The 13,533-nt window shown below is 38.4% G+C and overlaps 1 protein-coding gene across 1 annotated transcript; it reads right to left on the bottom strand.

The window, feature by feature from the left end:
* Positions 1-5,003: 5,003 nt before the first annotated feature.
* Positions 5,004-5,945, bottom strand: LOC121448572 (olfactory receptor 4C15-like). Its single transcript, XM_041652695.1, has one exon. It carries the CDS (start codon positions 5,937-5,939, stop codon positions 5,004-5,006), a length of 936 nt encoding a protein of 311 aa, XP_041508629.1. The 5' UTR covers positions 5,940-5,945.
* Between the last annotated feature and the right edge of the window lie 7,588 nt (positions 5,946-13,533).

The raw sequence follows: 13,533 nt of genomic DNA, 5'->3' as shown, positions 1-13,533 counted from the left end.
AGCTTCTCAGAGGAAAGAGGCCATTGAGGAACCCACACTGGATCCTCTGTTTTCCAAGTAATGGGAATTCCTTCCCCAGTGGCCCCAAAGAAAAACCCATCCCTTGTCTGGGTTTTCTTAGTACTGCCACTATCGGATCTTTCTGTCCTTTAAATACCTGCCCAGTCCAAAATTCGGATGGCAGCCCATATTTTTCATAATGCTTTGAGCCTTTTCTGAATATTCATTACTTAATTTAAAACCCATAGATTTCATGAGATCTCTTCCCCATAATGATACTGGGAGTTCAAGAACATAAGGTTGAATTACTCCAGAGTGGCCCTCTGTATCTTGCCAATTTAATAAGTTAGCACTAATATTAGGGGCACCTGCATATCCTAATCCTTGTAAGGTGCATGATGAGGTCTGTATAGGCCATCCTCCTGGCCAGTCTTTACTGGCTATGATACTTTTATCCGCCGCCTGTATCCAAAAGGCATATGATCTTGACTCCATTAACAGTTAGTTGTAAAATAGGCCTTTGGTCATAATCCAAGGATAAGAATGTTAAGTCTGTACCTGACGAACCAAATCCCTTATCTCCTCTTTCAATGTCTTTAGCTGGATGTTTTTCATGTAGACTAGGCAAAATAACATGTTGAGCTATCCTACCACCTGGGGAAATTGCGGTAATACCTTTAGGCAACTCAACCATGATTTTAGCAATGCCTGTATAGTCTGGATCAATTATCCCAGGATGGACACGTAATCCTCTTAGTGTAATAGATGATCTCCCTAGTAATAATCCCACTGTACCAGGTTGAAGAGGAGTCTACTGTCTGAACTCCCATTTGGGGGGTTAATATGAGTCTGGTGGTGGCACGAAGGTCCAATCCTGCTGAACCTGCAGTAGCTTGCCGCGGTCCTTGGGGTGTCTGAAGGTTGGCCACTGCTCGTGACTCCCTTCTCTGCTCTGATCCTCTATGGCCCCATATATTTGGGGGCCCTGAGACTGGGAGCCCAGCCGTCCATTTTTTTGGCATAGTAACATTTACTAGAGGTTGTCCTTTAATATCTTTTACTGACCTACACCCAATCGCACAATGCCTTCCTTTTTTACATCTGGGGCATAGTCCTGGAATTGGGCGTTGACCATTTCCAGCTTCCTGGGCATGTCCCTGCTGACTGCTTCCTCCTTGAGGGCAGTTACACCTTATATGGCCTGCCTTGCCACATCGAAAGCAAGTTCCCATATTGTTACCGTTTTTTACTTAGCTGAAGTACAGCAGCAGCTAGCCCAGAATTGGTTAACGGGCCTCCTAGCTCTCTACATGCTCTCATCCAATATTCCAACCCCCTGCTCTTATATGAAGTGATAGCTGCCCTACATTCCTTAGTACATTGCTCAAACACTAACTGTTTAATTAATGGCAAGGCAGTGTCAGGGTCATCAAATATCTTTCCTGCTGCATCTACCACCCTGGCCACAAAATCAGGAAAAGGCTCTGTAGGTCCTTGGATAATCTTTGTTAGATTACCCCTTACTTCCCCTCTATTTGGCAGAGATTTCCAGGCTCGAGTAGCAAGATTGTTAATTTGCTCATACACCTGAGGAGGATATCCATTTTGTTGATTGGCAAATCTACCTTATCCGAGTAGCATGTCTGAATCCCAGACTGCCTGAGCTCCTCCAGCTGCCAAATTTATTGCAGCATGTGCACTGGCAAATTCAATTAAAAAAGCTTTCCAATCCAAATATTGACCAGGGGATAAGCAAGCCTTTGCAAGGTTCATCCAGTCAGATGGGGTCATAGTGTATCTATATAAAGCCTCCAACTGAGCCACCATAAAAGAGGCTGAAATTCCATAGGTCCTGACAGACTCGACCAATATTTTGATAACCCTGAAATCTAACAGCTCATGATATCTGTTACCTTGTTGATCTTGAAATACTGGGAAAGCAGTCATCATTCTAACTACTTTCTGGGTCATCATTTCCGCTCTGACCTCCTTCCATACTCCAGGACTGAAAGAAATCCCTCCTTCTGCTCCCTTTACCTCAGGATACAGAGGGGGGTCGAAGGAGTTACACTCCTCCTTGTACTTTCGAGTTGTTTTTGCTTCTGTTTCTCCCTTTCTTTCCTCTTGATCTTTATCCTGTCTAGAGATTTACGGATAGATTCTAGGGGGACCACATAAGCTCTCCTCTTCCTCATCGTCATCATCATCAGACTGAGTGGAAATATCTGACTCCTCCAGTTCTGACAGACTAGGATATAATCCTGTTTTTCCTTTTCCTGGGTCCCTTTTCCTCGTACCTTTACATGACCTAGCATCAAACATAGCCTTTTCAGAGCCTGCTCTCTCAGATCTTTTCTTCTCTGTTGGATCTCTAAGGCGACCTGGCTATTCTCTATTGTTTCACTATACCTTTGGTCTTTCAAGCAACGCCACACGAGCTTCCAAACTTATCTGACTCGTTTCTTAAGGGCTAAACAAAATGGGTGTGAAGGTGAAGCGCCCATCTGAACAAATGTTAGAGTCATACAATCTCACTTTTAACCAGTCCACTCTTGTCACAGTTCTACTACCTTGCTCTCCCTTTTTCTATCGGGGAGAGCAGAAAACCCACCTTTGTCACGATTCCTCAATCTTACCTGAGGATTTACCAGTGCACCCCCTGACTGCAACAAGTTCTGGGCTCCATGGAGAGAGATTTGGAGGTTCCCCATACGGGCCACCACTTGTCGTGCCCGCCTCGACCAGCAAGGAAGACGCAACACCAGAGCTCTTCTTGCAGCAGTTTTATTCAGGATCTTTTTCACAGCAATCTTTCTCTCTCTCTCTCTCTCTCTCTCTCTCTCTCTCTCTCTCTCTCTCTAGGCAAACCTCTCCCAGCCCTTAAAAAGGCACGGGCTGCCAACCCCGGATTGCCATGTGGGCACTGCCCATAGGTTCACGCATATGCAAGCAGCTGACAATCATTGCATGATAATAGCATGAGTCAGGCCTTAGCCATATCAGGAGTTGATTATCACAGAGAATACTTGCGTTCGGGATCGTGGAGGGCGGGAGCCAGCACCATCATGTGTGGCTCCACGCAGCTCTGTACACGTTGCCATCAGGTGTGGCTCCACGCAGCTCTCTACAAATAGGTGTGAAGAATTGTGTGAGGTGAAATTTAGAGCAATTTAGAAGAGAAATATGATGAAACACATTACATGTGTACATTGAAATATTATACTATGACCTTTTATATTATACTGTTAGGAAACCCAGAAAAAGGTGAAGGAAAGGTACACCAGTGTGCCCATGGTTTATTACAAACTTCTGAGTCTGTTGAAATGTATATGCTTTCTACAGATAATGGTTTAAAACTTAATTCATTTGAACTTCATAACGCAACAATAAATGAAATAATTTCTGCCTTTTCCTTACATATTCTTAGAAATTTTGTGCAGTATTTGGTACAAATCAAATCAAAAATGATGATAACATTGTGCCCACAGAAGAGCAACTATAATGTGATAACAATGCATATGATGGAATTTTAATATCCCCCAGATATGGCTACCCACAACAGAGTCCCCTGTTCATGATGGAGGATGAATTCAAGGGCTTGAAAATATCCACATGCTGGCCATGGGCCATGACTGTGAAAACTCAAAGTACTAAGGAAAATATAAAATAATTTAGTACCTCTTTTGTATTACTCAATTAATGTATGGCTTTAGTAATATTGGTATGGTAGGAGAGTTTGAACTGTAACATAATACAAACTTAGATGAATTAATTTAAGGATATATAGGTACAATTTATCTTTTTTTTCTATTTTTCATAAGACTGGCTGTTTCTCTTTCAGAGGCTGACATAGAAATCTTTATGTTGATCAGAATGGTTACAAACTCATAGGTAATCTCCTGTCTCTACCTTCCAAGTGCTGAGATTACAATAAGCAGATATGTGGAAACTGGAATGGTTTCTTTATTGATAACTTCAAATAAAACTGTTTTTGTTTATATATAGAAGTCAAGAAGAATCAAGTGGTGGTGCACACGCCTTTAATCACTCAGCAGGCAGAGGCAGGCGGATCTCTGTGAGTTGGAGGCAAGCCTGGTCTACAAGAGCTACAGAGAAATCCTGTCTCGAAAGAACAACAAAAAAAGTCAAGAAGATTAAAGTCAGTGTATTAATTGAAATACAATCCTCTTTTGAGAACTATTTTACTCTATGGTGTTGTAATGTTTTATGGCATCGTAGGGGTCAGAAAGAGTCAACTTACTACATCTGCAGTTGATCTTAGCTGGTTTAGTTCTGTGGAATCTCTAGAATTCTTTTTAGAATCCTTTTGGGTTATTTTTCTAAGAGATGATTATCTATAATTCTGGTGTCCTCCCATTTCTTTTCCCAGGGCTGATTGGCATAAGACATCTCTCAACCCAAGAAGAAAATATGCCCCGGTAGAAATGAACCAACCACGGATTATCTCTCAAGATATCAAGACATGATTCAAATTCTTTAATAAATGGCAAGAGAGTCCCATTAAATATTGAAGTCACGAGAAACAGGGGACATATAGAATTTATGTGAAGATTTTCTTTATATCCTTTCCAAATTATAACTCTTATTGAGATCACTAATATAAATTGAAATTTTTTTTGTACTGAAAATAGGTTTAATAAGATTTCATTAGAATGTATATAAAATTTTCAATTTCCTGCAGACTTTTTAAAAGCATGGAGTTAATAGCCACTATTGTAGCTGGTGATTTGATTGTTTTCATTTTTATTAGTAGATTTTAAATATAAAATTCAATTCTCTTTAATTTATATGCATGAACATTGAGTTTCCAACTCAGTGGGCACGCTTGATATAAAAGGGAAAACAGCATTCTCTAACACCCAAAATAATGGCAGTTCAGGAGAATTGCATTAATTCTCTATAAGTAATAAACATACTGTTGTTTGTGTGCAATAATTTTGACTTCTTTATTATTAATACAAATTTTGTTAAAATAAAACATTTTATTTTTCATCTGAATGAACTATCAATTTCTTCCACACTTTCCTTATGACATTCTTCATGTCCTTATTTCTAAAAATATAAATAATTGGATTAAGTAATAGGGATAGCATGGTATAAAATATTGCTACCACTTTGTCAAAGGAGAAAGAAGTAGGAGGCCTTGCATATGTAAATATGCATGGGATAAAGAACAAGACCACTACAGCAATGTGGGACCCACAAGTAGACAGAGCTTTCCATTGTCCTTCAGAACTGTGGGATTTTAGTGAAAGCAAGATAAAACCATAGGAAAAAAGCAACAAGGAAAAGATTATGATGCAGATAAACCCACTGTTGGCAGCCACCAAAAGTCCATAGATATGGGTGTCAATGCAGGCAAGCTCCAGCAATGGGAATAAATCACATATGAAATGATCAATGACATTGGGTCCACAGAATGGCAGCTGCAAAGTGAAGATAATTTGTATAATGGAATGTAAGAAGCCTCCTACCCAGGCCACTGCCACCAGAATGCCACAGAATCTCCGAGTCATAATAGAAGAGTAGTGTAAAGGCATACAAATGGCCAAAAAGCGGTCATAGGCCATGGCTGTCAGAACAATCACCTCAGCCCCACCAAAGAAGTGTTCGAAAAAAAGTTGTATCATGCATCCTTCAAAGGAGATGGTTTTTCTCTCATAGACACAATCTACAATCATCTTGGGTGTCATGGCAGAGGAGAAGCTTGCATCCAGTAAGGACAGGAAAGCCAGAAAGAAATATATGGGAGAGCCCAGCAGTGTAGGGCTGCAAACAATGGTCACCACAATCGTCATGTTGCCACCGATAGTTGCAATGTAGACAAATAAACATATAATTAATATCAATTTATGAACATTTGGGTTCTGTGATAGTCCCAGGAAGACAAATTCAGTTACAAAACTCTGGTTTTTCATTGTTTCCAAGGAGAAGATGAATGTCCAAATGAGAGCATGTAATTTGGTAATGATAAATATTTTTGTCAATCCGATTTATGACTTTGAGATCAACAAACACTTAGTACAGCTAGATACAAAATTACATTGAGTGTTTGATTTTACTGAGAAACAAAAAAAAATACCCAAAAAATACAAAAAAATTTACATAGTAGTAGTAGAAGATCAATCAGATTGAGGTAGAGATACATTATTGAAGTAATAGGGGCGGCGGGGCTGCGTCCCCAACACCCCAGCCGCCTGCCCGGCTAGCTTATGCCCCGAAATAATTACACGGACACTGTATTCTTTTAAACACGGCTTGGCCCATTCTCTTCTAGGCTAATTCTCACATATTAATTTAGCCCATTTCTAATCATCTGTGTGTAGTACCGCAAGGTGCGCTTACCGGGAAGATTCTAGCCTATGTCCATCCCGGGTCGGAGCTTCATCCCGGAGCACGGCATGGCTCTGCCCCGAGAGGAGAGCTGTCGAGTCTCTGACCTCACTTCCTCTTCCTCCCAGCGTTCTGATCTGTTTACTCCACCTACCTATGTCCTAACCAATAAAATGGGCCAGGGCAGTTCCTTTATTAGCCAATGACCTTCCTCCATCATTTCCCCTTTTTCGGTTTAAACAAAAAAAAAAAGGCTTTAACATAGCAAAATTACATATAACAAAACAGTTATCAAGTAAAAGTTACAATAATCTTTATCATAACTAAGGAAAACTATAACTATAACTAACTATTCTTAACTCCATCAAAGACTCCAGAAAGATATATTACCTAAGTAAACAAGAACTAAGAAACTTCAAACTCTAGAAATGACAAAGACATCTCGCTGCCTGGACAGTCACCCAAAGTTCCTCTGTACCGTTGGGGCATCCATCTTCAGCCTTCAGGCCCATGCTATCCAGCAGACATTTCCATAAAGCAGGAAAATTCAAAGTCAGTTCAGTCACTATCTGTTGTGTCCTGCAGAATGTCTCGCAGACTCTTTCATGAATCAGGAACCCCGAAAGATCATCTCGCCTTAGGCAAGTTCAGTAGTCCTCTCTCTGCGGGTTCTCTGTGTCCAGTTTATGCAGTAGTCCCGGCAAGAGCAGTTTCTTGCCCAAATGGCTATCAAACTCCATCAGGTGCCTCTTCGATGCCCATCTTCCTCTTGAAGTAGATTGGTGCTGCCAGGAGCAGAGTGTCTCATTGTCATGAAAAGTCCTCAGTTATTAAAACATCAAATGTCCTATTCTGTAATCTTTGAAAGACATGAAGAATGTCTATCTAAAATATATCTCTATATATCTAGAAAATCTAACTAACATGACTACAAGCTTTACTATTATCGATGATTCTCCATTAACAACCTATATTTCTTAATTATACAGTACATATTTAAATGAACTACACAATCACAATACCTTAATCAAAATCAGAAACACTTATACATATAACAAAATTGACCTTAAATCTCTATCAATAAAGCAAAATCTATACTAATGTAAATTATTCATATCTATATCATATCCCCCTTTGAATGTAAAAGAACATTTATAAACAATATTTGGGAATATGGGCGCAGTTATTTCTCTCCAAACTGCTTCCTGCTGAATGGGGGCGTCGTTAATTAGGTCTTTCATGGTATAACCTGTGTGTTAGTTTCATCTCAGTTGGCAGTTGAGCGAAGCAATTTTCTGAAGATGTTCACAACAATCCTTCAGGAGGGCGTGGTCCATCATACCAAATCGGAATAGAAGAAATGAACAGCGTCTCATCCTCTGTGAAAACAAAATAAGAAACTCCTTTCCAAAGCATCATGTCCTTAGATCCAAATTTCAAAGTTAAGGCATTTTCAAAGTATCTATGTTGGATTAGTTCAGCAGCATTTATAAATAAATATCTTTTAGCAGCTGTTGTTCCTTCCTCAGCATTTAAATAATTTAAAGAGAGCATAATAGCATACAGTATCAAGATTCTCTGTGTATTTTCCATCTTTGTTCGTTTTATTTTAACCTCTATTTTGTTTATTTTTACTTTTAACTCTTTGCTTTTTGAGACAGGTTCTCTGTATCTTTGACCTGAAGTAACTCTGTAGACCAGGCTGTCTTTGAACTCTCAGAGATCCGCCTGTCTCTGCCTCCCAGGCATTCGGGATTAAAGGTGTACACTACTACACCTTGAACTCACAGAGATCTGTTTGTCTCTGCCTTCTAGGCACTGGGATTAAAGGCGTGTGCTACCACACACAACACCTCTCTTCCTTTTTTTATGTTTTTTACTTTAAGAACTTCAACTTTTAGTCTGCATAAATTTTTAACACACAGTAAACCATTTAGAAATTTTCTTTGTCTTTGAATCTCTCTTTACTGTATATCTCTCTTTTTCTGACCACACGAGTCTTTAATTTACCAAGCAATCTGAGTAGGACTAAAGGCGTGGCTTTGCCAGCTAGATCCAGTCCATTCCTTAGCTTTCTAGCCTCATGGCTGAGGTACTGGCTATAGCCAGCAAGCGAGCTTCAGCAGCCTGTGCTTGCAAACCGCACAAGCCGCCTGCATAAAAGAGTCAGAGTTTGCCCTGGCAGGACAGCCCAGAAAGCCGGCATTTTTAAACTGCGCAGCTTTTTTCCTGCTACGGCTGAAAACCGAAAAGCATGCGTCCAGCTTTTCGTCAACACCATTTAAGTGTTTCGTGGCAGGACCTCTTAATGAGTTGCAGGCTTTGCAGCTAAAGCTGAGTCAGGAAGCCTCTCTTAGATGAGGCGCTTGCTTGCCTCTAGCAAGCAGAGTAGAACCGAGAAATTGCTGCTACCAAGAAACCAGGCACAATGCTTTCATTTTGTTCTAGAATTACTTCCCAAGCTGTCTCAGGCTTTATGTGGAAGCAGTTGTCCATGTGGGCGCCATATGAAGTAATAGGGGCGGCGGCGGGGCTGCGTCCCCAACACATTATAGAATATTTAAAACCTAGAGGTCTGCACACATAGAAATGGAAACAGAAACATGTGTACAAGATTTTCCATTCATTTCCACTTGTCCACACAAATGAAAATGCTTATGCGCTTGCACTCATTAACTACATGTAGCAATAGAGAATCATATATTTATGACAATATGGACATGTTTATAACTTTTGTTAAAAAATGTAAACAAAAATATTGTTTACTGTAGAAGTTAAAAATAATCTATGTTTATAAATTACACTTTCAGTTAATAGAAATCATTTCAACTATAAATAAAACTAAGAAACATGCAAAATGTACAATAGTTTCTGTCTTCAATTCTCTGATTAATTTCTCTTGGGTATTTAACTATGAATTCTAAAACTATTTACAACTATCACCAAGTAACAGTAGGATAAAACAAACTTCAAATGATCATGACATCAGCCATTTCCTATGTATCTTCAAGGAAAGTATGCCAGTACATGAATCAGGGTCTGGCTACTCCAGCCTAAGGAGAAAACAGAAAGCAAATGGCGAAAATGAGTCAGAAAACCAGCTACTGACTCTCCCAAGCATAACCAATACAGGATTTGCTATTTGTTTTTTGGCTTGGAGCACATTACTTAAGGTTCTAAAAGTTCTCAAAACTTGGAGTGACAATTCTGTGTTTGAACTTGATAAAAATGTCTCTCAATTCATTCTTAAGAAAGCATGAAAACATGATAAGAATGCTGTCAGTATAAAAGGAGAAAGTATTGAGGGGTAAGAGCATACCACAGAGTCAGAAGAATGGTATTCTATTCCTACTTCTAACTGTACTATCACCACTAATGATGAACATTTTACTAACGTTCCTATAGATTAAATATTTTAAATTATTTTGACCGGTCACAGCACAATCACAGACATTAAACATCTCTCCTTCAACCACTGATAAATGTACAACATTGCCCTCAGAACTCCTGCTCCACATAGCTTCATTGTATCAAGAAAATCAAATTGACTGGGACAGTGAAAAAAAAGACAAAGCTTGTGTTAATTGAATTATTCTTATTGCCTATTGTCTTAACAAGTATAGTGAATTAAGACTATGCAAGGTAAAAGTTAGCATTAATATATTTAGTTGCTACTATCAGAAATCTAATAATGACAGCTTGTTCATGTAGCAGACATTTTCCCCAAACAAACTAAGCTACCTCTATATCTTCTGACATAAAATAGGGACAGGAACACAGATCAAGCTCAGAGACTCGTGAAAGTCTACCAGACAGTTATGTAATCACATTTTACAAAACATGCATCAATGATCATAGACAAAATTGATATCAGCATTATTTTAACCAGCATCTACATAGAAAATAAAAATTTCATTAGCATAAAAACCTGCCCTTTAAAAGTTATGCAACCTTCAATTGTAACACAAATTGCAACAAAACCATTTTTTTCATTAAACTATTTTATAAAGAATATGAATAATGGTTTTGAATATATAAACATGTTTGGAAACTTTCTATTAAATATCTCAGCTCTATACACTTACTATAAAGGTGAAATGAATTAGAGAAACAACATAATGCAAGATCATGCATTACGTAGATTAGTAAAATGGAGAGTACCTAAAATTTGCATAGGAGACATTTATACGAATCAAACATTTATTCCTTATCCACTTAGGTAAGAATGTTCTTTTCCATGACAACCTGGGAACTCTGACCCCTGACCCCTGCAGATTTCAGTACCTTCTCTCGGCTTTAGCTGATACTCTGATGATTGCCCCAAATGCTTCAATTGTCATAATATTGATATTTCTTGAATGAGAAGGACTCTGACACCATCTCTGGTTTCCACTGATGTTCATTCTAGAGGGTACGTGAACGCTCTCCTGGTTTCTTTCTAATTCATCTGATTTAAAGGAGACACTAATCCATGGCCAGCACCAACATAGCACATGGTTCCAGATGCTCAATTTTCCTGAACATTCTAAGGCAGGAGCCTAACATTATTTACAAACATCAAATGAACACATTTAACTCAGAATACTCCACTATCTGGCTTGTAACATTTTTTTTTACCTTAATGTCTCTTCTTATGAAGTTGTCCTGTGTGTGATTACGGACATGGTAAATTCTGTGTTGTATATTAGTAAGTATAAAGAGGACAGCATTCCATGATTCTGCATAGGATTCTGGATATATTCTCTGAAAATTCACTATTTAACCTTAAAATTGAGGAAGTGTCAGAGGATTAAAATGTGTTAGAAAATAATTCCGTTGTAGTAAAAAAGTAAATTATATGCTTGTTGCATTTCTGAGTTGAATTTCATTCACAGATAAAAATCTCAATATAATATTAATTTCATTAAACTTATAAGAATGGCTGCTTTGCCTCCTACTTCAAGATTCTTATTAGTTTTTAAAGGTTTCAGTATTTATTGGATATTTATTATACATCAAGTCCTGTCCTACAGGCTTCATAGATGTTGTTTTACCTGCTTCTCCCATCCTTGATCATAACAAACACAGTTTACACACCAGAGCCTCTGATAATAAAATAAAATAATTATAAATCTCAGTCATGTTAATCAATCCATTAACAGTTCTAGTGATGTCACTGTCCTGTTTTATATGGAGTTGGTTTACTCAGTACCTGGTCAAACTCTAAACCTATTTCTAATCTGTTTTCTCATCTAGGTCAAAGTACAGGAGCATCTTCTGCAAACCACTGCCCCTCACATGCTCTCTGCAACAGGTTATCAAGGAGAAACAAAAGAAGCTCAATTTTCTTTCTTTATTTGCAAACAGAATTTAAAGGGTTTTCCATGTGATTCAAGAATATGTAGCCCCACCCATCCCAGAGCTTGGAAACTTTCCATTATTGTGACCTCTAAGACATAATTGTGAGAGCGGTTGTTTTCTCATGTGTTTATGAATTTCTATGTCCTCAAAGAATTAGAGTGTTTTTTCCTCCTTTGGACTTCTCCATTATTTAGTTTGAAGATGCTTCCCAATATTATTTGAGTGCTGAGAAAAGATTGCACTCATCCACAAAAGAAGCATGATTATTTCTGGTACATTTGCATATTTATCAAAGAATAATATGTCTATTTACACACAGAAATATTTATTAGTTACTCAGAATGTTATGTTTTTCTCTCAGAAACTTATTTTGAGATTCTATGAATTTAAAACTAAATGCAAAATTTTGGCAATTAAATTTTTATGAAGGTGAGGGCATGAAGCTAGCCACTGTCATGTTAGTGAAACACAACAATGTTGATGGAGGCTACTCATTCATTGGCAGCTGCTCAGACCCAAAATAATCACACAGAAACTATATTTTTGCAATAATGTTTGGCCAGTAGCTTAAGCATATTTCTAGGTCGTTCTTATATCCTAAATTAAACTATCTCCATTAAGCTGTGAATAACCACAAGGTCATGCTCTATTGGCAAAGTTTCAAAGTCTGTCTCCTGCATCAGCAGCTACATGGCATCTGACTGACTCTGCCTTCTTTGTCACAGAATTCAGTTCAGTTTTCCTACCTAGCTCTACTCTGCCCTATCACAGGCCAAAACAGCTTCTTTATTCAATAACCAGTAAAAGCAGCACATATACAGAAGAACCTCTCACACCAAAGGACAGACATGAGAGAAGCTAGCAATAAATCTGACACTAGAGAAATTCCCAGGAACCCACAAGGATGAACCCAGCTAAATCCCTAAGCAATAGAGGAGAGAGCGCCCAAACTGGCCTTAACCTGTTGTCAGATTGATGAATATCTTAAAATTCATCATAGAACCTTCATCAAGTAACTGATGGAAACAGGTAGAGACCCACAGCAGAGTACTGGGCTGAAACTCAAAATCCAGTTGAAGAGTGGGAGTAGTGAGAATATGAGCAAAGAGATCAAGACCATGATGGTTACACCGACCGAAACAGTTTACCTGAGCTAATGGGAACTCAGCAACTTCTGCCAGACAGGGAAGCAATCAGCATAGGATCAAACTAGACCCTCTGAATGAGAGTGACATTTGTATGACTTGGCAGACTGCAGAATTTACGGCAGTGGCACCAAGATTTATCCCTCCTGCTTACACTGGCTTTTTGGAACCCATTCTCTTTGGATGGATACCTTGCTCAGCCTAGGTATTGTATGGAGGACCTTGGACATTCTCCATAGCAATGTGCCTTACCCAGTCTGAGACCTGTATGGGGTTGGGTTGGGGGAAAAGTGAAGGAAATCAGAAGAGTGGAGGGAGTGAGAAGAGGGATTGTTATATAAAATGAAAGAAGTTTGTTTTCTTATTTAAATATAACATTTCATAAAAAGCAAAATGAAAATATGGTACATTTACCCAATGAAATATTATTTGTCCATTAAAAAATTATATCTTACATTTCAACAAAATAGATGGCACTAAACAAAAGTTTTCTTGAGGGGTGTCCCAGATGCAGAAAACAAATATGGTATATATTTACCTATATGTAGATAATAGCTATTAAGTAAATAATATCCAAACTGTATTCTAGAGAACCACAGAGGATAGGAATATATAGTAACAGAATATATTGTACAGATATAGATCTTTTTAGCAAAGGTAATTTGAGTAGATAATTATGGATGGATGAAAATAA

Source organism: Microtus oregoni, unplaced genomic scaffold, assembly GCF_018167655.1.
Source record: "Microtus oregoni isolate MIOR12 unplaced genomic scaffold, Mior012 000005F_ref0000423, whole genome shotgun sequence".
NCBI classification, from domain to species: Eukaryota; Metazoa; Chordata; class Mammalia; order Rodentia; family Cricetidae; genus Microtus; species Microtus oregoni.
The sequence above is the reverse complement of the archived record's forward strand: the minus strand, read 5'-3'. Positions and strand labels throughout refer to the sequence as shown.